Source organism: Pristiophorus japonicus, chromosome 7 (genome assembly GCF_044704955.1).
Source record: "Pristiophorus japonicus isolate sPriJap1 chromosome 7, sPriJap1.hap1, whole genome shotgun sequence".
In the NCBI taxonomy this organism is placed as follows: domain Eukaryota; kingdom Metazoa; phylum Chordata; class Chondrichthyes; family Pristiophoridae; genus Pristiophorus; species Pristiophorus japonicus.
Window position 1 is genome coordinate 139,635,506 of NC_091983.1, and position 26,040 is coordinate 139,661,545.

At 44.5% G+C, this 26,040-nt stretch overlaps 1 protein-coding gene across 4 annotated transcripts in view; it reads right to left on the reverse strand.

Annotated features, from left to right (window-relative positions):
• Positions 1-26,040, reverse strand: part of LOC139267291 (cytosolic carboxypeptidase 2-like) — a 438,496-nt gene that overhangs the window by 5,836 nt on the left and 406,620 nt on the right. For 3 of the 4 annotated variants that reach the window (XM_070885363.1, XM_070885364.1, XM_070885366.1), the window contains 4 exons: positions 25,379-25,492; positions 7,130-7,183; positions 6,270-6,429; positions 3,075-3,168 (listed from right to left, as the gene is read on the reverse strand). In XM_070885363.1, the coding sequence (XP_070741464.1) occupies positions 3,075-3,168; positions 6,270-6,429; positions 7,130-7,183; positions 25,379-25,492 (422 nt within the window). The remainder of the gene's footprint in view (positions 1-3,074; positions 3,169-6,269; positions 6,430-7,129; positions 7,184-25,378; positions 25,493-26,040) is intronic. The other variant, XM_070885365.1, reaches the window with a different exon arrangement.

Consider the following 26,040-nt stretch of genomic DNA (forward strand, 5'->3'; position numbering starts at 1 on the left):
CTCTTCTGGGTGCCGGAGTACATGTTGGTTGCTAAGCATGGAGTTGAGAAAATGGATCGTTCTTCTGCAGGGTAAAATGGTGGAGAACTTGAAAAGCAATCCATGCTTCTATACTGTGTCATATGCCGCTGACAGGTCCACGAGTGCTACGGAGTTTTGAGCTGGCACTGGAAGCCTGCTTCAATGTGCATTGTTAAACCTACCACTTGGTCGCAGCAGTTATGGCCACTCCGGAAGCCCGCTTGCTCCTTTAGAAATAGTTGGCTCAATGATGGGGGCAAGCCTGTGGAATAGTAGCCTCTCCAGCACTTTATAACAAGTGCAAAGTAAGGAGATCAGGCGGCAGCTGGAGGTTTCACAAGCATTCTTCCCCTGCTTCAGGAGGGCAATTATTTTAGTCTCCCTCCAAATTGGTGGAATTTTACCAGTTGCCAGTAACATAGAAACATAGAAAATAAGTGCAGGAGTAGGCCATTCGGCTCTTCGAGCCTGCACCGCCATTCGGCTCTTCGAGCCTGCACCACCATTCAATGAGTTCATGGCTGAACATGCAACTTCAGTACCCCATTCCTGCTTTCTCTCCATACCCCTTGATCCCTTTAGCTGTAAGGGCCATATCTAGCTCCCTTTTGAATATATCTAACGAACTGGCCTCAACAACTTTCTGCGGTAGAGAATTCCACAGGTTCACAATTCTCTGGGTGAAGAAGTTTCTCCTCATCTCGGTCCTAAATGGCTTAGCCCTTATCCTTGGACTGTGACCCCTGGTTCTGGACTTCCCCAACATTGGGAACATTCTTCCTGCATCTAACCTGTCCACTCCCGTCAGAATTGTATATGTTTCTATGAGAGCCCCTCTCATTCTTCTAAATTCCAGTGAATATAAGCCTAGTCGATCCAGTCTTCCTTCATATGTCAGTCCTGCCATCCTGGGAATCAGTCTGGTGAATCCTTCATTGCACTCCCTCAATAGCAAGAATGTCCTTCCTCAGATTAGGAGACCAAAACTGTACACAATATTCAAGGTGTGGCCTTACCAAGGCCCTGTATAACTGTAGTAAGACCTCCCTGCTCCTATACTCAAATCCTCTCGCTATGAAGGCCAACATGCCATTTGTCTTCTTTACCGCCTGCTGTACCTGCATTCCAACTTTCAATGACTGATGTACCATGACACCCAGGTCTCGTTGCACCCCCATTTTTCCTAATCTGTCTCCATTCAGATAATATTCCACCTCCCTGTTTTTACCACCAAAGTGGATAAACTCACATTTATCTACATTATACTGCATCGGCCATACATTTGCCCACTTTCCTAACCTGTCCAAGTCACCCTGCAGCCTCTTAGCATCCTCCTCACAGCTCACACTGCTACCCAGCTTAATGTCATCTGCAAACTTGGAGATATTACATTCAATTCCTTCATCCAAATCATTAATGTATATTGTAAATAGCTGAGGGCCCAGCACTGAACCTTGTGGTACCCCACTAGTCACTGCCTGTCATTCTGAAAAGGACCCATTTATTCCTACTCTTTGCTTCCTGTCTGCCAACCACGTCAATACATTATCCCCAATACCTGTGCTTTAATTTTGCACACTAATCTCTTGTGTGGGACCTTGTCAAAATCCTTTTGAAAGTCCAAATACACCACATCCATTGGTTCTCCCTTGTCCACTCTATTTGTTACATCCTCAAAAAATTCTAGAAGATTTGTCAAGCATGATTTCCCTTTCATAAATCCATGCTGACTTGGATCGATCCTGTCACTGCTTTCCAAATGCGCTGCTATTACGTCTTTAATAATTGATTCCAACATTTTCCCCACTACCGATGTCAGGCTAACCAGTCTATAATTCCGTTTTCTCTCCCTCCTTTTTTAAAAAGTGGGATTACATTAGCTACCCTCCAATCCATAGGAGCTGATCCAGAGTCTATAGAATGTTGGAAAATGACCACCAATGCGTCCACTATTTCTAGGGCCACTTCCTTAAGTACTCTGGAATGCAGATGCAGACTATCAGGCCCTGGGGATTTATCGGTGTTCAATCCCATCAATTTCCCTAACACAATTTCCTGACTAATAAGGATTTCCTTCAGCTCCTCCTTCTTGCTAGACCCTCGGTCCCCTAGTATTTCCGGAAGGTTACTTGTCTCTTCCTTCGTGAAGACAGAACCAAAGTATTTGTTCAATTGGTCTGCCATTTCTTTGTTCCCCATTATAAATTCACCTGATTCTGACTGCAAGAGACCTACATTTGTCTTCACTAATCGTTTTCTCTTCACATATCTATAGAAGCTTTTACAGTCAGTTTTTATGTTCCCTGCAAGCTTACTCTCATACTCTATTTTCACCCTCCTAATTAAACACTTTGTTCTCCTCTGCTGGATTCTAAATTTCTCCCAGTCCTCAGGTTTGCTGCTTTTTCTGGCCAATTTATATGCCTCTTCCTTGGACTTAACACGATCCCTAATTTCCCTTGTTAGCCACGGGTTAGCCACCTTCCCCATTTTATTTTTACACCAGACAGGAATGTACAATTGTTGAAGTTCATCCATGTGATCTTTAAATGTTTGTCATTGCCTATCCACCATCAACCCTTTAAGTATCATTCGCTAGTCTATTCTAGCCAATTCACGTCTCATACCATCGAAGCTATTCAATGTCCCAGCTTCCACAGCTCTCTGAGGCAGTAAATTCCACAGATTTATAACCCTCAGAGAAGGAGGAGGTCAACCATCTCTTCGCTTTGCGTCCCAGTGCTTTTAATAATTCTGGCTGTGTTTTACAGCAGCTTTAATAATTACTATAAATCTGTTGAAGGCATTGGTGATTGGTGGAATCCACTTGATGTTGGTGTCAACTGATCTTTGGAAGGTTTCCCAGTGAGTTTGTACCATATCCATTGTCAGACACAAATAAAAAGCAGCTCGAAGAAAGAACTGATCAAACAGTTATTGATCAAAGACAAACGGAAACATATTAAAATAAAATGGCATCATCTTCATGACTGGGATTTACTTCATTTTTTACTGAACCCTGCACTTTGAACTGTTGTGTTTTCTTTTCTTACCTTTCATTGCTTGCCACGATTGAATTACATTTTGAACTTCTTTTATCTTGAGTTAAGCCGACTCCACAGGTATCTTCCAAAGCAGATGCAGCTTCTGTGAACCAATATACACTCCTTAATATTTAACAGGTATTTTATATGTAATACATTATAACCTGAAACTGTGAGATTCTGCTTTGGTATGCCAGCACACAGCTTGACACCCCAGAGTTCAAACACTCCCCAAAATTTCGCTGACTTTTGTATTTCAAAAGAATATAAGAACATAAGAAATAGGAACAGGAGTAAGCCATACGGCCCCTCAAGCCTGCTCCGCCGTTCAATAAGATCATGGCTGATCTGATCATGGACTCAGCTCCACTCCCCTGCCTGCTCCGCATAACCCCTTATCCCCTTATCATTTAAGAAACTGTCCATTTCAGTCTTAAATTTATTCAATGTCCCAGCTTCCACAGCTCTCTGAGGCAGCGAATTCCACAGATTTACAACCCTCAGTGAAGAAATTTCTCCTCATCTCAGTTTTAAATCGGCGGCCCCTTATTCTAAGATCATGCCCTCTAGTTCTAGTCTCCTCATCAGTGGAAACATCCTCTCTGCATTCACCTTGTCAAGCCCCCTCATAATCTTATATATTTCAATAAGATCACCTCTCATTCTTCTGAATTCCAATGATTAGAGGCCCAAACTACTCACCCTTTCCTTATAACTCAATCCCCTCATCTCCAGAATCAACCTAGTGAACCTTCTCTGAACTGCCTCCAAAGCAAGTATATCCTTTCATAAATATGGAAACCAAAACTGCATGCAGTATTCCAGGTGTGGTCTCACCAATACCCTGTATAGCTGTAACAAGACTTCTCTGCTTTTATACTCCATCCCCTTTGCAATAAAGGCCAAGATTCCATCGGCCTTCCTGATCAATTGCTGTACCTGCATACCATCCTTTTGTGTTTCATGCACAAATACCCCCAGGTCCCGCTATACCGCAGCACTTTGAAATCTTTCTCCATTTAAATAATAACTTGCTCTTTGATTTTTTTCTGCCAAAGTGCATGACCTCACACTTTCCAACATTATACTCCACCTGCCAAATTTTTGCCCACTCACTTAGCCTGTCTATGTCCTTTTGCAGACTTTTTGTGACCTCCTCACACATTTCCTCCCATCTTTGTATCGTCTGCAAACTTGGCTACGTTACACTCAGTCCCTTCTTCCAAGTCGTTAATATAGATTGTAAATAGTTGGGATCCCAGCACTGATCTCTGCGGCACCCCTCTAGTTACTGGTTGCCAACCAGAGAATGAACCATTTATCCCGACTCTCTTTTTCTGTTAGTTAGCCAATCCTCTATCCATGCTAATATATTACCCCCAACCCCGTGCCTTAGACCACTTCATAGAACACAGAAACAACGGATGTTCTTCCACAATTAGTCAGGCCCACAATTTGACTAGTGAAAACTCATTTGCTGGGCTTACACTTCCAAACGTTCATGGGGATATTGCAGTGAATAGTTGAAGTTAAGGATAGACTAGCAATACATAACTGGTGCTTGGACTTTGTGCTTTAGAGCTTTTGTCTGACAAAACTTTTTTTTTTCTTTCCATTTGCTTTATTTGAGACGTTAGATTAATGGAAGTAGTAACGTTTCTATCTGAAACTTATTGTGAAATTCCTATTTGAAAAGTGGACTTTTTTTTAAGTAATTTTGTTTGGTCTGGCAAATTCATATCCAAATAGCCCCTCAAATTTGATCAGCTGGAAAATAATGATCAAACTGACAAAAGTTGCTGTCAGATGGATTATATTGCATGATTAAGTTTCATAAATATCAACTCAGAGTTTCTGCCATGTGAACAGCTTTCAGATCCTGTAATCTCAATGTTAAAAAATAACTATTAACCAGATGAATTATCTATTTATTAAGCTAACGTCACTCAGGACTCCGCAGCTTTATCTGCCACAATTTGTTCTCTTCGCCTCCGAACCATGGATGAGTTATTTTCCTCAAATAAAACATTGAAAACATATGAGAATGCTGCTTTTGCTGGTATTATTTCTTTACGGATGCACGGTTCGAGTTAGAATCCAGTCCAATCGAATTCTGACTATTTCTGAGGATTTTGCTGAGATTGTAGAGTTTTAGTTCATTACATGATCAAATTCAAGGACATATTGAGCAGGCTTTGTGTACACTAAATAATAACCACAGATTTAATATAACGATAATTCTAATATTTGGGGAAGTGCTAGAGATAATTGTGCAGATGTGTTTCTTTTCGTATAAGTGTAAAAGAACATCTCTCTGTTTTCCACATCAATCTTGGAGAAATCACGTCGCTGCTAGGTCAGCAGGCCCATTATTTTCCAGTCCAGGTGGCAGCAGTGAGAAAACACATGTTCAATCCGGAAAGTCACCATTGATTTTAATAAGGGGTAGGTCGGAGCTATGGAAATTACCTTTAAGTTCTGTTTTGGCTAGGATAATGACAGCGTGATGCAAATGGCCCAGGAAATTTGGTGTGGCATAAGTAATGATTTAAGTCACTTACGCCATAATTTCCTGGAAAATCTGCACTTATGTAGGTGAATATCGCGTAGATGCATTGCTATGGTGCAAGTTTTCAGGAAAATCTCGGCCATTATACCAGGGCTGCAGTAATAAGTTCCTACTGATGGCAGTCTTGAGTTTGTAGAAATTTGACTATTAACCTATTTGCTATCCAAAAACAGAGACAAATTCCACTGCAGATAATTTTTTGGCATGCTCATCATAGGTACGTGAATAAAGTTTGTTAATTTTCAGTTTTTATTTTGTTTGAATTTTCAAAGATTACTCAACTGTTTAAAAAAAGAAAATTTTTAAATACACAGATCCAAGTGAAAATTAGGGAGAATATTTCTTTCATAATTACAAATGGCAACATTTTCTGTAAGCGAGCAGTGCACTTTTCAGCAGGGGCTAGTGGGAAGCAATCAAGACCAAGATATCTGTCTGAATTTTTCCCCTCCCTATTCCTGAGGAACTAATGCCAACACAACCACTTCCACTGCTGCACTTAGATTCGTTAACTCAGCACAGTGCAGAGATTAACCTGGGACCACCCAGGTCTGTATGGTTCATTCCACAACTGCTGTGCATTTAGGCCATTTAGAAGCATTCAAGCTACACTTGCTGCCTTGTTCCTTCCTTACCAATGTTGCTGAAGTTGCTCTTGCATTGCAAAAATGTTGGTTCTCTCCTATTTCCTGTTGCATATCTGTTCAATCCTTCATTACTCTGGTGGTTAGTGCAGAAGAGGAATGTATGATTCCTAACTGGGATATGACTGAAACCTTCTTTCTTTCTCAGTAACTGAAAGAAAAACTACACAGTTAGTTCTCAGTTGATCATCCTTAAATTAAAGAGAATCGCCCTTTTAAAAAGAAATAAAGAAATCTGATTAGCTTTAGTATTCTTTAGTTTTATTCCATGTCAATTGTTTGCCTTTAAATATTTAACTTTAAATAACGAGTACTGATGACAACATCAGAAGAACTCACGGTGAGAAGTTGACAATGGCAGTAGGATAGGGAGGGATCTAAAATAACAAACACCAAAAATTGCTGCAGCACCTCAATTGAATCTAATCTAGCTCCTTCTAACTCATTAATTCTTCAAACACAGTACACCCATAATTTTCCTTATCTCAGCCATGGTGTCAGGAAGTTCTGCAGCATGAAGATGGGGTACTACTCATATAAAATAAAGAGCAAATCTGAGGTTGCGCCCCAACCACACTCGCATACCTTGCAGTGTGGCATTGACAAAGGCCTGAGAGCATGTTCCCCATCCCCCCCTTATGGATGGGAATTGTTGGTTGGCAGTTGTGAACCAAAAAGCAAATAACTTGGAACTAGAGTTTAAAAATTGCTTTGAAAAATAGGATTCATAAAGTTTACTTTTTTTGGACTGTCATTTTCACACAAGGGTACAGCCTGACTCAGTGTAACATATTAAAATTTGGAAAAAACTTTACTTAGTATGTGGCTTATAAGAAGCTGTAGATACTTACGTGAGAATTTGATTGTTCTTGTAATTTCTCAGCATTTTCCATTTCCTTTACTCGCTGTAAAATATCAGTTGTTCAGTCATTAAGTAAGAACATAAGGAAACATGGAAAACATAAAGGCCATTTGGCTCATCAAATCTGTTCCTTTTAAGAATGTAAGAACATAAGAAATAGGAGCAGGAGTAGGCCATACTGTCCTCGAGCCTGCTCCGTCATTTAATACGATCATGGCTGAGGTCCACTTCCCTGCCCGTTCTCCATAACCCCTTATCATTTAAGAAACTGTCTATTTCAGTCTTAAATTTATTCAGTGTCCCAGCTTCCACAGCTCTCTGAGGCAGTGAATTCCACAGATCCACAACCCTCTGAGAAGAAATTTCTCCTCACCTCAGTTTTAAATGGGCGGCCCCTTATTCTAAGATTATGCCCTCAAGTTCTAGTCTCCCCTATTAGTGGAAACATCCTCTCTACATCCACCTTGTCAAGCCCCCTCCATAATCTTATACGGTTCAATGAGATCACCTCTCATTCTTCTGAATTCCAATGAGTAGAGGCCCAACCTACTCAACCTTTCCTCATAAGTCAACCACATCTCCGGAATTAACCTTGTGAACCTTCTCTGATCTGCCTCCAAAGCAAGTATATCCTTTCGTAAATATGGAAACCAAAACTGCACGCAGTATTCCAGGTGTGGCCTCACCAATACCCTGTATAGCTGTAGCAAGACTTCCCAGCTTTTATACTCCATTCCCTTTGCAATAAAGGCCAAGATTCCATTGGCTTTCCTGATCACTTGCTGTACCTGCATACTATCCTTTTGTGTTTCATGCACAAGTACTCCCAGGTCCCACTGTACTGCAGCACTTTGAAATCTTTCTCCATTTAAATAATAACTTGTTCTTTGATTTTTTTTCTGCCAAAGTGCATGACCTCACACTTTCCAACATTATACTCCATCTGCCAAATTTTTGCCCACTCATTTAGCCTGTCTTTGTCCTTTTGCAGATATTTGTGCCCTTCTCACATATTGCTTTTCCTCCCATCTTTGTATAGTCAGCAAACTTGGCTACGTTATACTCGATCCCTTCCTCCAAGTTGTTAATATAGATTGTAAATAGTTGGGGTCCCAGCACTGATCCCTGTGGCACCCCACTGGTTACTGATTGCCAACCAGAGAATGAACCATTTATCCCGACACTCTGTTTTCTGTTAGTCAGCTAATCCTTTATCCATGCTAATATATTACCCCCCACCCCGTGAACTTTTATCTTGTGCGGTAACCTTTTATGTGGCACCTTGTCAAATGCCTTCTGGAAGTCCAAATACACCACATCCACTGGTTCCCCTTTATACATCCTGTTTGTTACATCCTCAAAGAATTCTAGCAAATTTGTCAAACATAAATCCTTCATAAATCCATGCTGACTCAGCCAGACCAAATTTTGCTTTTCCAAATGTCCTGCTACTGATTCTTTAATAATGGACTCCAACATCTTCCAAACTACAGATGTTAGGCTAACTGGTCTATAGTTTCCTGCTTTTTGTCTGCCTCCTTTTTTAAATAGGGGCGTTACATTTGCAGTTTTCCAATCTGCTAGGACTTCCCCAGAATCCAGGGAATTTTGGTAAATTACAACCAATGCATCCACAATCCCTGCCGCTCCTTCTCTTAAGACCCTAGAATGCAAGCCATCAGGTCCAGGGGATTTATCTGCCTTTCGTCCTATTATATTACTGAGTACCACCTCCTTAGTGATTGTAATTGTGTTAAGTTCCTCCCCCCTCCCCCCTATAGCCCCTTGACTATCCACTGTTGGAATATTGTTAGTGTCCTCTACCGTAAAGACTGATACAAAATATTTGTTCAGAGTTTCTGTCATCTCCATGTTCCCCATTACTAATTCCCCGGTCTCGTCCTCTAAGGGACCAACATTTACTCTAGCCACTCTTTTCCTTTTTATATACCTATACAAACTCTTGCTATCTGTTTTTATATTTCATGCTAGTTTACATTCATAGTCTATCTTCCCTTTCTTAATAATTTTTTTAGTCATTCTTTGTTGGCTTTTAATCGCTTCCCAATCAGGAAGGATAGAATAAAAGGAAAAGGAGGTGGGGTAGCATTGCTGGTTAAAGAGGAGATTAATGCAATAGTTAGGAAAGACATTAGCTTGGATGATGTGGAATCTATATGGGTAGAGCTGCAGAACACTAAAGGGCAAAAATCGTTAGTGGGAGTTGTGTACAGACCTCCAAACAGTAGTAGTGATGTTGGGGAGGGCATCAAACAGGAAATTAGGAGTGCATGCAATAAAGGTGCAGCAGTTATAATGGGTGACTTTAATATGCACATAGATTGGGCTAGCCAAACTGGAAGCAATACGGTGGAGGAGGATTTCCTGGAATGCATAAGGGATGGTTTTCTAGACCAATATGTCGAGGAACCAACTAGGGGGGAGGCCATCTTAGACTGGGTGTTGTGTAATGAGAGAGGATTAATTAGCAATCTCATTGTGCGAGGCCCCTTGGGGAAGAGTGACCATAATATGGTGGAATTCTGCATTAGGATGGAGAATGAAACAGTTAATTCAGAGACCATGGTCCAGAACTTAAAGAAGGGTAACTTTGAAGGTATGAGGCATGAATTGGCCAAGATAGATTGGCTAATGATACTTAAGGGGTTGACTGTGGATGGGCAATGGCAGACATTTAGAGAACGCATGGATGAATTACAACAATTGTACATTCCTGTCTGGCGTAAAAATAAAAAAGGGAAGGTGGCTCAACCGTGGCTATCTAGGGAAATCAGGGATAGTATTAAAGCCAAGGAAGTGGCATACAAATTGACCAGAAATAGCAGCGAACCTGGGGACTGGGAGAAATTTAGAACTCAGCAGAGGAGGACAAAGGGTTTGATTAGGGTAGGGAAAATGGAGTACGAGAAGAAGCTTGCAGGGAACATTAAGGCGGATTGCAAAAGTTTCTATAGGTATGTAAAGAGAAAGAGGTTAGTAAAGACAAACGTAGGTCCCCTGCAGTCAGAATCAGGGGAAGTCATAACGGGGAACAAAGAAATGGCAGACCAATTGAACAAGTACTTTGGTTCAGTATTCACTAAGGAGGACACAAACAACCTTCCGGATATAAAAGTGGTCAGAGGGTCTATTAAGGAGGAGGAACTGAGGGAAATCTTTATTAGTCGGGAAATTGTGTTGGGGAAATTGATGGGATTGAAGGCCGATAAATCCCCAGGGCCTGATGGACTGCATCCCAGAGTACTTAAGGAGGTGGCCTTGGAAATAGCAGATGCATTGACAGTCATTTTCCAACATTCCATTGACTCTGGATCAGTTCCTATCGAGTGGAGGGTAGCCAATGTAACCCCACTTTTTAAAAAAGGAGGGAGAGAGAAAGCAGGGAATTATAGACCGGTCAGCCTGACCTCAGTAGTGGGTAAAATGATGGAATCAATTATTAAGGATGTCATAGCAGCGCATTTGGAAAATGGTGACATGATAGGTCCAAGTCAGCATGGATTTGTAAAAGGGAGATCATGCTTGACAAATCTTCTGGAATTTTTTGAGGATGTTTCCAATAAAGTGGACAAAGGAGTACCAGTTGATGTGGTATATTTGGACTTTCAGAAGGCTTTCGACAAGGTCCCACACAGGAGATTAATGTGCAAAGTTAAAGCACATGGGATTGGGGGTAGTGTGCTGACGTGGATTGAGAACTGGTTGTCAGACAGGAAGCAAAGAGTAGGAGTAAATGGGTACTTTTCGGAATGGCAGGCAGTGACTAGTGGGGTACCGCAGGGTTCTGTGCTGGGGCCCCAGCTGTTTACATTATACATTAATGATTTAGACGAAGGGATTAAATGTAGTATCTCCAAATTTGCGGATGACACTAAGTTGAGTGGCAGTGTGAGCTGCGAGGAGGATGCTATGAGGCTACAGAGTGACTTGGATAGGTTAGGTGAGTGGGCAAATGCGTGGCAGATGAAGTATAATGTGGATAAATGTGAGGTTATCCACTTTGGTGGTAAAAACAGAGAGACAGACTATTATCTGAATGGTGACAGATTAGGAAAAGGGAAGGTGCAACGAGACCTGGGTGTCATGGTACATCAGTCATTGAAGGTTGGCATGCAGGTACAGCAGGCGGTTAAGAAAGCAAATGGCATGTTGGCCTTCATAGCGAGGGGATTTGAGTACAGGGGCAGGGAGGTGTTGCTACAGTTGTACAGGGCCTTGGTGAGGCCACACCTGGAGTATTGTGTACAGTTTTGGTCTCCTAACTTGAGGAAGGACATACTTGCTGTTGAGGGAGTGCAGCGAAGATTCACCAGACTGATTCCCGGGATGGTGGGACTGACCTATCAAGAAAGACTGAATCAACTGGGCTTGTATTCACTGGAGTTCAGAAGAGTGAGAGGGGACCTCATAGAAACGTTTAAAATTCTGACGGGTTTGGACAGGTTGGATGCAGGAAGAATGTTCCCAATGTTGGGGAAGTCCAGAACCAGGGGTCACAGTCTAAGGATAAGGGGTAAGCCATTTAGGACCGAGATAAGGAGAAACTTCTTCACCCAGAGAGTGGTGAACCTGTGGAATTCTCTACCTCGGGAAGTAGTTGAGGCCAATTCACTAAATATATTCAAAAGGGAGTTAGATGAAGTCCTTACTACTCGGGGGATCAAGGGGTATGGCGTGAAAGCAGGAAGTGGGTACTGAAGTTTCATGTTCAGCCATGAACTCGTTGAATGGCGGTGCAGGATAGAAGGGCTGAATGGCCTGCTCCTGCACCTATTTTCTATGTTTCTATGTAATCTTCTGTCCTCCCACTAATTTTGGCCACATTGTATGCCTTTGTTTTTAATTGAATACCTTCCTTTATTTCTTTACTTAGCTATCTTTTCTCTTACGCCCTTTCCTCCTCACTGGAATATATTTTTCTTGAGAGTTGTGAAATATCTCCTTAAATATACATCACTGTTCATCAACCGTCCTACACTTTAATCTATTTTCCCAATCCACTTTACCCAACACAGCCCTCATACCTTCATAGTCTCCTTTATTTAAGCTTAGTACGCTGGTTAGAGATCCAACTTTCTCACCCTCCATCTAAATTTGAAATTCAATCATGCTATAATCACTCATTCCAAGGGGATCCTTTACTAGGAGATTGTTTATTAATCCTGTCTCATTACACAGGACCAGATCTCAGATAGCCTGCCCCCTGATTGGTTCCGTTACATACTGCTCAAGGAACCCATCCCTTTTGCACTCTATGAACTCTTCCTCAAGGCTACCCAGACCAAATTGATTTGTCCAATCAATATGGAGGTTAAAATCACCCATGATTATTGCTGTTCCCTTTTTACAAGCCCCCACTATTTCCTGGTTTATGCTCTGATAACAGAGTTGCTACTGTTAGGGGGCCTATTGACTATGCCCACCAGTGACTTTTTCCCTTTATTATTCCTTATCTCCACCCAAACTGCTTCAACATCCTGATCATTTGCACCAATATCGTTTCTCACTATTGCAGCGATTCCATCCTTTATCAATAGAACTACCACACCTCCTTTTCCTTTCTGTCTATCCTTCCGGCTTTTGCAGAGCCTAGAACTCCATGGATCTGACCTATTTAATCTCTCAAGGAAAAGATCCGCAATGTTTCTCCGTGTTCAGGTAAATCAGATGAAACTCCAAATATTTATCTATCTAACCTTTACATCACACATTATTCATCTGTGATTGGTTACCTTCCTTGGTGTGGACAGTTCTATTCTTCAATCAGCTCACAAATCATTACACTTCAAACAGTGTTTAACTAACTCTATCCTTGTAACCCTGAATCCCATTTTAACTTAATTCATCTTCAAGGAGTTAGATTTTAAAGAATACAACTTCAGTTCAGCAACACTCTTTGTTAAAGCATGCATCCAACTGAAAACAATAGAGGAACTCCTGACACGTAATATTGCAGTACCCTAACTGTGATAACTCAACAGCTGGCTTTCAAAACCTATAATTAGAGATTAAAAACATAACATGAGTCCAGCTGCAATATAGAAGATTGAGTACCTGCTTCTCTTTAAATATGAACATAACTGAGCCATATTTTACATCCTTGCCATCCTGTCCTGATTAATTGCCAAAATTAACATCACATAACAGATCAGAATAAAAAGTTGAATAGTAGCATTAACCGGGGGTGGGGTGTAACAGAACATAATGGGACTTCCATATGACTGTTCATACGTCCATTTCCAATATCCCTGCAACGTACAAGTGTATCTGCTTTGATGTAAAAGCAGTCCCTTTGAAAATTTCACTCTAACAAGCAGTAAGTGAGCAGTAAGAATCACAGCAAATGATGGATTACTGGTTCAGGAAACCAGTCTCTTCTTGGTAGTGTTCACATCCTCCCAATTAAACTGGTTGGGTTTACTATGATACTCGAGAAAATTAGATTTAGAGATAGATCGCCACGGGGAAATCACAGATTTTCAGGAAATCACACATTTTCAATGCTGAGAAAGCTGCAGACATCAGCAGCAGACACCATCAGCAGTGTGTATTCTTGACGAGGATTGAAACAACAATGAAAACTAATTTAAAAAATAACTTGTATTTATATAGCGCCTTTTGTGATCTTAGGATGTCTTAAAGCACTTCACAACCAATGAAGTACTTCTGAAGTGTAGTCATTGTTGTAGCATAGGGCAATGCATCAGCCAATTTCACACAGCAAGATCTTACAAAAAACAAAACTGAATCTCAAAATAATATGTTTTAGTCTAAATATTGGCCAGGACACTGCTCTTATTTGAATAGTGTAATTTACATCAAACTGAAAGACCGATAGGATCTCAGTTTGACATCTCATCTGAAAGTCAGCACTGAAGTGTCAGCCTAGATTATGGGCACAACTCTCTGGAGTAGGACTTGAACCTGTAAAGTCCTTACTCTACAGTATGAAACCACACGAGGCATATTCTGGGGACAAGGTCACTCTGTGACCTTAACTCTTTATTCACAGGACTCCAAAGTCAATGACCCTGCGTGGGACCTCCCTTTTTATACCTGTGAGATCAGGTAAGGAGTGTCTCCCACAAGTTCACCCCTTGTGGTCAAGGTGTGCATCTAGGTTGAGTGTATACAGTAATACAGTGGTGTTACATTGTGGTTACATACATGACATCACTTCCCCCCCCCCCCCCTCCCACAAAGTCTTATTGGGATCATAGGTTTAGTCTTTCAGGTGGTCTATGCTCCCAGTGTTGGACACTGATGTGAGTGTCTGTCATCTGTGGTGATTCTGGCCTGTCCGGGGTGACCGCAGGGACTTGCATTCTTCTGATTGCTCTTGTTGCTCGTTCACTGGCGTTGTTGTGAGCTCCATCTCATGGTCTTCTTCAGGTTCCTCCGTGTCGATGCTGAACCTTTTTTTAAATTTGGTTCAGATGCTTACGGCATATCTGACCATTGTTGAGTTTTACCACGATGAACCTATTCCCCTCTTTGTCAATTACAGTGCCCTCAAGCCATTTGGGCCCCATGGCGTGATTGAGGATGAATACAGGATAATTTATTTCCATACATCTCCCCCTCGAATTACGGTCATGGTACTCGTTTTGTGACTTGGGCTTGCCCTCAACTATGTTGGTCAGGACTGGGTGAATGAGGGACAACCGAGTTTTGAGTGTCCGTTTCATTAGTAGCTCTGCGGGCGGGACCCCCGTGAGCGAGTGCGGTCGGGATCTACAGGCCAGCAGGAGACGCGATAGGCGGCATTGTAGGGAGGGTTCTTGAATCCTGAGCATACTTTGCTTAATGATTTGGACCGCATGTTCCGCTTGGCCATTGGAGGCCGGCTTGAACGCCGCAGTCCTGACGTGGTTGATGCCATTGCCTGACATAAACTCTTGGAATTCGTAGCTTGTGAAACATGGGCCACTATCACTAACCAGAATGTCCGGCAAGCCATGGGTTGCAAAGATCGCATGTAGGCTTTCCACGGTGGTGGATGACGTGCATGAATTCAGAATGATGCACTCGATCCATTTCGAGTACGCATCTACCACAATAAGGAACATCTTTCCCATGAATGGGCCCGCATAGTCAACATGAGTGCATGACCATGGCCTGGTGGGCCAGGACCACGGGCTGAGCGGGGCCTCCCTGGGGGCATTACCCAGCTGGGTACACGTCGTGCATCTGTGAACACAGTATTCCAGGCCACCAAACGTGTGACCGGGCAATAGCCTTCATCAGCACAATGCCTGAGTGCTCACTGTGGAGTTCCCTGATGAATGCCTTCCTGCCCTTCTGGGCATAACCACCCAGCTGCCTCATAGTAGGCAGTCGGCTTACATGGAGAGCTCATCCATCCGTCTGTAGAACGGTCTGACCTCCTCGGGGCATGCTCCGTGTGCGGGTGCCCAATCCCCAGACAGGACACATTTCTTAATCAGGGATAGGAGAGGATCTCTGTTGTCCAGATTTTGATCTGGTGGGCTGTAATGGGGGAGCCTATGCTGTCAAAGACATCGACAGCCATGACCATCTCAGCGCTTTGTTCCGCTGCCCCCTCAGTGGTGGCCAGTGGAAGCCTGCTGAGCGCGTCAGTGCAATTTTCAGTGCCGGGCTGGTGCCGGATGGAGTAGTCATAAGCAGCCAGCGTGAGAGCCCATCGCTGTATGCGAGCTGATGTGTTGGCATTGATAGCCTTGCTGTCTGACAACAGGGATGTTAATGGCTTGTGGTCCGTGTCTAATTCAAACTTCCTACCAAAGAGGTACTGATGCATTTTTTTTACACCATAGACACATGCAAGCGCTTCCTTCTCAACCATCCCATATCCCCGTTCTGCTTGAGAGCGCGACCTGAAGGCATAAGCCACAGATTATAGTTGACCCTCAGCATTACCCTGCTGCAACACGCACCCAACCCCATAGGACGATGCATCACGTGTCAGAACAAATTTTTTACAGGGGTCGTACAGGGTTAACAACTTGTTTGAACAAAGTAGGTTTCGCACCCGATCCAAAGCCCGTTCCTGACAGGCCCCCCAAAACCAATTGCAACCCTTACGCAGGAGCACGTGTAGCGGCTCCAATAACGTGCTCAAGTTCGGCAGAAAGTTCCTGAAATAGTTCAACAGTCCCAGAAATGAACGCAACTTCGATGTGTTGCAGGGCCTGGGTGCTCATCGAATCACCTCTGTTTTGGATTCGGTGGGCTGAATCCCATTGGCAACAGCCCTCCTGTCCAGAATCGCAACCTCAGGAGCTAAGAACACACATTTAAACTTCTTGAGTCGCAGGCCTACCCGGTTCAGTCGGCGTAGCACCTTCTCCAGGTTGTGGAGGTGTTCTTCGGTGTCTCGACCCGTGATGAGGATGTCGTGTCGGAATACGATCATTCCAGGAATGGATTTAAGCAGGCTTTCCATGTTTCGTTGAAAAATCACGGCCGCTGATTCAATGCCAAACGGGCACCTGTTATAAACATACAGTCCCTTGTGCGTGGTGATGGTGGTCAGTAGTTTAGATTCGTTGGCCAGTTCCTGGGTCATATAGGCTGAAGTGAGGTCCAACTTGGTGAACAGCTTGCTGCCTGCCAGCGTGGCGAAGAAGTCCTCCACTCTCGGGAGCAGGTATTGATCTTGTAGGGACACTCGATTGATGGTGGCCTTGTAGTCGCCACAGAACCTGACAGAGCCATCCGCTTTTAGGACAGGAACAATGGGGCTCGCCCAGTCGCTAAATTCAACAGGCGAGATGATGCCCTCTCTCAACAGCCGGTCCAATTCGCTCTCGATCTTTTCCCGCATCACATACGGCACTGCTCTGACTTTGTGGTGCACTGGCCTGGGGTCCGGGGTGATGTGTATCACTACTTTAGTGCCTTTGAAAGTCCCAACGCCAGGTTGGAATAGTGAATTGAATTGTTGTAGGACTTGTGAGCACAAACTTCGCTCCACAGATGACATTGCGTGAACATCCCCCCATTTCCAGTTCATCTCGGCTAGCCAGCTCCTCCCCAACAGTGCGGGACCATTGCCCGGGACAATCCAGAGCTTTAGTCAATTCACTAACCCATTGTGTGTGACAGCCAACATTGCACTGCCTAGCACCGGAATGATTTCTTTAGTGTAAGTCCGTAATTGTGTCTCAATACGTGCTAATTTGGGTCTACTGGCTTTAAGTGGCCATAGCTTCTCAAATTGCTGAATGCCCATGAGTGACTGGCTGGCCCCAGTGTCCAGCTCCATGCGTACTGGGATACCGTTTAGTAAAACCCTCATCATCATTGATGGCGTTTTGGTGTATGAACTGTCATGTATCTTACATTATTGTATATAACTGTATCCTAACATGCTATACATGACTGTAATAAGATATGACCTGTAACCACCAGCATCCCTTACCACCAGGGGTGCACTTGCAAGAGACAGGTGTATAAGGACAGGTCTCAGGCAAGTGCAGCATTCCAGAGATGTGAAATAAAGGTGCAGGTCCAGAATGACCTTGACTTCACTACATGCCTCGTGTGAATCTGTACTGAGGGGACAGGACTTTACAGTGGCGACGAGTTACGGGATTACAGAATCCACAGAATGGTGAACAACGGATCAGATGAAAAGTACAATGCTGGAGACAATTGGGAGGACTTTACAGAAAGGCTCCAGAAAAGTTTTGTAACCAAAGACTGGTTAGGAGACGACAAAGCAGACAAGAGAAGAGCCCATCTCTTGACCAACTGTGGCTCGAAAACATACGCTTTAATGAAGGATATGCTGGCACCCGAAAAACCAGCAAGCAAGTCATTTGAAGAATTGAGCACACTGGTAAGAGACCACCTGAAGCCAGCGAGCAGCCTACACATGGCCAGACACAGGTTCTACAACTACAGACGCTGTGTGGGCCAGAGCATACCCGACTTCATGGCGGAACTTCGGAGGTTGGCTAGTTTATGTGAGTTCTCCGATGAACTGAGGAGAGAAATGCTGAGAGACTTTTTAATTGAAGGAATAGGCCACGCAGGCATATTCCGAAAGCTCATAGAACCTGACCTTAGAGGCAGCAACACTGGTTGCACAGACATTCTTGGCAGGGGAAGAAGAAACGAAGTTGATTTACAATGCAGGTACGACAACTAACGAAATAATGGAACAAGGAGTTCACAGCATTAGACAAGCTGCTACCCCCACACACAGACAAAACCGGGAGAACAGGCTCTCGACAGCAGGCAGTGGCGCCAGAAGCCATCAAGGGCCACAGGAATGGCCGTTCACACCTCATCAACCCACAATGCGAGCAATCAACTACAAACTGAGAGAAGCTCAAGAGAGATCAACCAGACGCAGCTCATTCTTTGGGAACAATGAAAGCAGTCTGTGCTGGAGGTGTGGGGGTGGGCACTCGTCAAAGGGATGTCGATTTCAGCAGGCTGTTTGCAGGAACTGTGAATATACAGGGCATCTGGCCCGCATGCGCAAAAAAACGGCAGCTCGGCTGGTATACGAATCGGAAGGGTCGGAAAGCGGACCAGAAGACGGTGGGGACAGTACCCTGGACACCGATGTACAGCGGGTCAACACGAACAATGGCCACTGCTCCTACAACAGGACATCTCCTATAATGATGAGGGTCCTACTCAACAGGATACCTGTCAACATGGAGCTGGATATGGGAGCGAGTCAATCTCTCATAGGCGCGCAACAATTTGAACAACTGTGGCCGCATAAGAGAGACAGACCAAAACTCACAAGGGTCGACACCAAACTAAGGACCTATACCAAAGAAATCATACCAGTCCTCGGCAGCGCCATGCTCTCTGTCACACACAAAGGGACAGTGAACCGACTTCCCCTGTGGATTGTCCCCGGAGACCCCCCAGCACTGCTGGGGAGAAGCTGGCTGGCAAGACTAAACTGGAAATGGGATGATGTCCATGCCATGTCATTAGAGGAATGGACCTCCTGCTCAACAGTTATAAAGCAATTTGAACATCTCCTTCAGCCAGGTGTGGGCGCTTTCAAAGGGGCCAAAGTCAAAATCTACATCACGCAGGATGCTAGACCGGTCCATCACAAGGCCAGAGCTGTACCCTATGTGATGAGGGAAAAGATTGTACACGAACTAGACAGGCTTCTGCGGGAAGGCATTATATCAGCTGTGGAATTTAGCAACTGGGCAAGTCCCATCGTCCTAGTCATGAAGCCTGATGGATCTGTACGAATCTGTGGGGACTACAAATCTACCATAAACAGAGTCTCCCTACAGGACCAGTACCCGCTGCCCAGAACGGAGGACTTATTTGCCACATTGGCTGGAGGTAAACTTTTCTCAAAACTAGACCTCACATCTGCGTATATGACGCAAGAATTGACCGAAGAATCCAAGCTACTCACTACCATCAACACACATCGAGGCCTTTTCATGTACAATCGATGCCTATTCGGCATCAGGTCGGCAGCTGCCATATTCCAGAGCAACATGAGTCTGCTCAAGTCCATCCCGGGGATGGTTGCATTTCAAGACGACATACTTATCACGGGCAGGGACACCGACTCCCATCTCCGTAATTTGGAGGAAGTACTAAAGCGGTTTTATCAGGTAGGTCTACGAGTCAAGAAATCCAAGTGCCTGTTTCTCGCACCCGTGGTTGAATTTTTGGGCAGAAGGATTGCCACTGATGGAATCCGCCCAACAGAATCCAAAACAGAAGCATTTCGCCTGGCACCCAGGCCCCGGAATGTCTCAGAACTGCGCGCCTTTCTCGGGCTACTCAATTACTTTGGGAACTTTATGCAGAGCTTAGGCACGCTGCTGGAGCCTCTCCATGTGCTACTCAGGAAGGGGTGCGATTGGTTTTGGGAGGACACCCAGGAACGCGCCTTCAATAAGGCACGCAACCTTCTGTGTTCCAACAGTGTTTTGACTTTCTTTGACCCAGGTAAAAAGCTAGTTCTCACATGCGATGCGTCAGTGTATGGGGTCGGGTGCGTTTTACAACGTGAATAGTGCGGGCAAATTACAACCCATAGCTTATGCCTCCAGGTCACTTTCGCGGGCGGAGCGCGGGTACGGAATCGTAGAGAAGGAGCCGCTCGCGTGCGTGTACGATGTCAAAAAGATGCACCAATACCTTTTCGGGGCCAAGTTCACGTTAGAAACCGACCACAAGCCCCTCACCTCCCTCCTATCCAAGAGCAAGGCAATAAACACCAACGCCTCAGTGCGAATTCAACAGTGGGCACTCATGCTGGCGTCCTACGACTATAACCATAAGGCACAGACCAGGCACAGACAACTGTGCCGACGCGCTCAGCAGGCTACCCCTGGCGACCACGGAAGGGTCTGACGAACAGGACTGTGAGATAGTCATGGCAATCAATGCCTTTGAGTCCACAGGTTCGCCCATGACGGCTCGCCAAATCAGAGCCTGGACGGCCAGCGAACCCACGTTATCCTTAGTAAAAAGATGTGTCCTCACCGGTGACTGGGCAGAGGCTCACGATGCCTGCCCCGAGGAATTAAAACCCTTTCACAGGCGCATGCATGAGCTATCACCTAAGCAGACTGCCTGATGTGGGGCAGCCGAGTAGTCATGCCTCTGCGAGGCAGAGAGGCATTTGTCTGGGAGCTCCACCGCGAGCACCCGGGGATCGTTCTCATGAAGGCCATAGCCAGATCCCACGTCTGGTGGCCTGGTATTGACGCGGACTTGGAGCTCTGCGTCCAAAGGTGCACCATTTGTGCCCAACTCAGAAATGCCCCCAGGGAGGCTCCCCTGAGCCCCTGGCCTACCAAACCGTGGTCGCGGGTGCACGTAGACTATGCGGGCCCATTCATGGGCAAAATGTTCCTCGTAGTTGTAGATGCATTTTCAAAGTGGATTGAATGCACCATTTTAAACTCGAGCACAACCTCCACCACTGTGGAGAGCCTCGCAACCATGTTTGCAATGCACGGAATCCCTGACATATTGGTCAGTGACAATGGTCCGTGCTTCAGCAGTCTAGAATTCCAAGATTTTATAATTGACCACGGCATAAATCACGTCAAGACAGCACCGTTCAAGCTGGCCTCCAATGGCCAGGCGGAGCGAGCAGTGCAAATCATTAAACAAGGCATGCTTAAAATCCAAGGTCCCACGCTGCAGGGTCGCCTGTCGCGACTGCTGCTGGCATACAGATCTCGTCCGCACTCATTGACTGGGATCCCCCCCGCGCAACTGTTGATAAAAAGGACTTTAAAAACAAGGCTCTCATTAATCCTCCCACACACGCATGAAATCGTTGAGGCAAAGCGCCGTAAGCTGACTGAGTACCATGACAGAAATTTGAGGGGGAGATGGAATGAGATAGGGGACAAAGTGTTTGTACTAAACTAAGGCAGGGGTCCCAAATGGCTTGCAGAGACAGTAACGGGCAAGGAAGGAAACAGGCTACTGGTAGTACAAATGGACAATGGCAAAACCTGCCAGAGGCATGTAGACCAAGTCAAAAGCAGATTTACCAACAACACTGTGGAACCAGAGGCAGACTACAATGTGGAACTCGCACCACACCTGGTGGACAGACAGAGGGAACAACCTGAGGAAAGGGCAATCCCAACAGACAGCCCAGGCGAGTCAACAACAATCACACCAATCGAAACAGACAGCCCAGGCGAGATACCAGCAACCACACCCAAAGAAAAACAGACATCAAGGCAAACAACTGAACCACAACTCAGACGCTCCACGCGGGAGCGTAGACCACCTGAGAGACTGAACCTATAAAGACAATAAGACCTTGGGGGAGGGTGATGTCATGTATCTTACATTATTATATATAACTGTATCCTAACATGCTATACATGACTGTAATAAGATATGACCTGTAATCACCAGCATACCTTACCACCAGGGGTGCACTTGCAAGAGACAGGTATATAAGGACAGGTCTCAGGCAAGTGCAGCATTCCAGAGCTGTGAAATAAAGGTGCAGGTGCAGAGTGACCTTGACTTCACTACATGCCTCGTGTGAATCTGTACTGAGGGGACAGGACTTTCCATGAACTGTGAATATTCGCCACATGGACCCGCTGAACCTCGGCGTCCATCGATTTGCCCCAAACGTCATCCTGCCTCAAAGAACCCTCTTCTGGTCCATCAGCTTCATGTATTAGTCTGGTTGTAGACTTCCTGCACATTCGAGCTAAGTGGCCACTGAGATTTTAATTCCTGCAGACAAACTGTTGAAATCTGTAAGATCTAGCTGTGTGTTTTCCCCCACACCTCCAGCATGATTTAAAGTTTCCATTGTTGGGAACAAAGGTACTATGGCCAGGCATTCCGCGCTGACTGTCCCTTTGACTGCTCTTAAGTATCCTATTGGTGGGTGTCAATGGCTCCATCCCGGGCCGCATTGTCCACTGTGATGGCGTGAATGTCCGTTCAGCCTGCCATTGTCTCTGTTGAAGTCCTACTCTGGGGTCTATTGCTGCTTGGGGAGTGTCGGACCGCCCCTGCCTGTCTGCGGGGCTCTGAGTCACATTGATGATGTTGACTCCCTGATCCATTGCCGCATTAGAGGCAGAATTGAGCTTGTATATTATTTTGGTCTCTTCCTCCCCCGCCATGAAAGTTTGAGCTATCAACGCCGCCGCTTTGAAGGTCAAATCCTTGGTCTCAATTAATGTGCGGAAAATTCCCGCATGACCGATGCCCTCGATAAAGAAGTCCCTTAGCATCTCCCCCCTGCAGGCATTTGTGAACCTACAGAGGTTGGCCAAACGCCGGAGGTCCGCTATGAAGTCCAGTATGCTCTGTCCTTCACGACATCGGTGGGTGTAGAATCTGTGTCGGGCCATATGTATTCTACTCGCCGCTTTGAGGTGCTCCCCGATCAATTTGCTAAGTTCTTCAAAGTTTTTGTCCGCCGGCTTTTTGGGTGCTAGTAAGTCCTTCATGAGTGCGTAAGTCTTTGGTCTGCAGCTGGTCAAAAGATGAGCCCTTCGCTTGTCGGCCGCTGCATCCCCCAGCCATTCTTTCATAACGAAACTTTGCTGAAGCCTCTCGACAAAATCGGCCCAGTCTTCCCCAACACAGTACCATTCCTCTGTGCTACCGGTGGCTATTCTCGTGGGTCGTGAATTCTCGTTTCTCGTCGCCAATGTAAAGTCCTTATTCTACAGTATGAAACAACACGAGGCACATTCTGGGGACAAGGTCACTCTGTGACCTTAACTCTTTATTCACAGGACTCCAAAGACGATGACCCTGCGTGGGACCTCCCTTTTTATACCTGTGTGATCAGGCAAGGAGTGTCTCCACAAATTCACCCCTTGTGGTCAAGGTGTGCATCTAGGTTGAGTGTATACAGTAATACAGTGGTGTTACATTGTGGTTACATACATGACAGAACCCACAACCTTCTGACTCAGAGGCAGGAGTGCTAGCACTGAGCCACAGCTGACGCCTTTAGAAGAGATATTTCCCATTGAATGCCAAGATTAGGTCTGTCTGCAAGTGAATATGTATTGGCCACCTACAGATCAAATTTGTCTAACCTTGGTGATGGGCAAATTATTGGAAAAAATTCTGAGGGACAGTAATAATCGTCATTGGAAAGGCATGGATTAATCAAGGACAGTCAGCACGGATTTGTTAAGGGAAGGTCGTGTCTGACTAAATTGATTGAATTTTTTGAGGAGATAACAAGGAGGGTCAATGAGGGTAGTGGGTTTAATGTAGTCTACATGGATTGTAGCAAGGCTTTTGAAATGATCCCACATGACAGACTGGTCAGAAAAGAGAAAGCCCATGGCTTCCAAGGGAAGGTGGCAAGTTGCATCCAAAATTGGTCCAGTGGCAGGAAGCAGAGGAGAATAGTCGACAGGTGTTTTTGTGACTGGAAGGATATTCCAGTGTCTTTCTTAGGGCTCAGTCTTTCTTTTTGTGTTATATATATCAATTATTTAGACTTCAATGTCGGGGGCATGATTAAGAAGTTTGCAAATGATACAAAAATTAGCCATGTGGTTGACAGTGAGGAAGAAAGCTGTAGACAGCAGGAAGATATCAATGCATTGATCAGGTGGGCAGAAAAGTGGCAAATGGAATTCAATCCATGGAAGTGTGAGGTAATGCATTTGGGGAGGGCTAACTAGGGAAGAATACACATTAAATGGTAGGATACTGAGAAGTGTAGAGTAACAGAAGGACCTTGTCGTGCAGGTCCACAGATCCCTGAAGGAAGCAGAACAGGTAGAAGAGATAGTTAAGAAGGCAAACGGGATACTTTTCTTTATTAGATGAGGCACAGAATATAAGAACAGGGAGGTTATGCTTTAACTATATAAAACACTAGTTTGGCCACAGCTAGAGGTCTGCATATAGGAACATTACAGGAAAGATGTGATTGTACTAGAGAGGGTACAGAGGTGATTTATGAGGATGTTGCCAGACTGGAGAATTTTAGATATGAGGAAAGATTGAATGGGCTATTTTCTTTGGAACAGAGGAAGCTTATTAAGGTGCATAGAATGATGAGGGGCCTAGATAGAGTGGATAGGAAGGACCTATTTCCCTTAGCACAGAGGAATAACCAGGAGGTATAGATTTAGTTATTCGTAGAAGGATTAGAGGGGAGTTGAGAACTTTTTTCACCCAGAAGGTGGTGGGGGTCTGGAACTCACTGACTGAAAAAGTGGTAGAGGCAGAAACCCTCATCACATTTAAAAAACACTTGGATAGGCACTTGAAGTGCCGTAACCTACAAGATTATGGACCAAGAGCTGGAAAGTGGAATTAGGTTGGATAGCTCTTTTTCGGCCGACACAGATACGATGGGCCGAATGGCCTCATTCTGTGCCGTAAATTTCTATGATTCAATGATTCTCTTTTGGACCTTCCAGAGACATAGCTAGCTGAAGCCTTTTATGTTGCATTTGATTTACCCTAGCCAATTAAAACCACATAAAACAAAGTTACAGTGGTGGAGCGGGAGAAGCCGCAATGAAATTCACCAGCATATTTGATCTGTTTCTGTCACACAGCCCTCCAAGCTGCCCTTCATTATCTTAACATTACAAACACACAATTTCCACTAGAAATACAAAGTAAATTTTGACACCACATTGTCATTTCTAAACAGTCAGCATTTGTTAGTAGAGACAAAACATGCATACAGAAAAATTCAGATCTAACTTTTAAAGTATTTTATTGTAATCACTGCTTTGAGGTTTACCTTTGCTGTTCTTTCCATCAAACGTTCCTGAGCAAATGTTGGGATTCCTCCATTGCTTCGATTTGCATATCGATTCACAAATGGTGAATACCGCTTCAGAACCACCCGACTCATCTGTAATTTGTCAATTGGCTTGTTTATTTTACAATAAAATCATCATTTAGTTGTTCAAATTTATTCCATTTGGCAAGGGAAGCAACTGCTTTTATTGGATCTCACAAACTTGTTTAAAGATATTGGTCCTGAAAATCTTGGAGTAAATGCCGAAATGTTCCTGCCAGGGACCTCTAGCACTGACCTCAAAAAGTTTATGGGCTCAGGAGGAACTCTCTGTATTTACACTTGAATGCCAGGCGAACATGCTACCAGGGGTGCATCAATGGTGCCTGCCCAGAGGAAGTCGCGTACTGCATCAATGCTTGCCAGTTCCAAGGGGAACATAGGAACAGGAGTAGGCCATTCATCCCTTTGAGCCCTTTCTGCCATTCAATGTGATCATGGCTGATCTGTGATCTACCCGCCTTTGGCCCATATCCCTCAATACCTTTGGTTAACAAAAAGCTATAAATCTGAGATTTAAAATTAACTATTGATCTAGCATCAATTGCTGTTTGCAGAAGAAAGTTCAAACTTCTACCACCCTTTGTGTGTAGAAGTTGTAA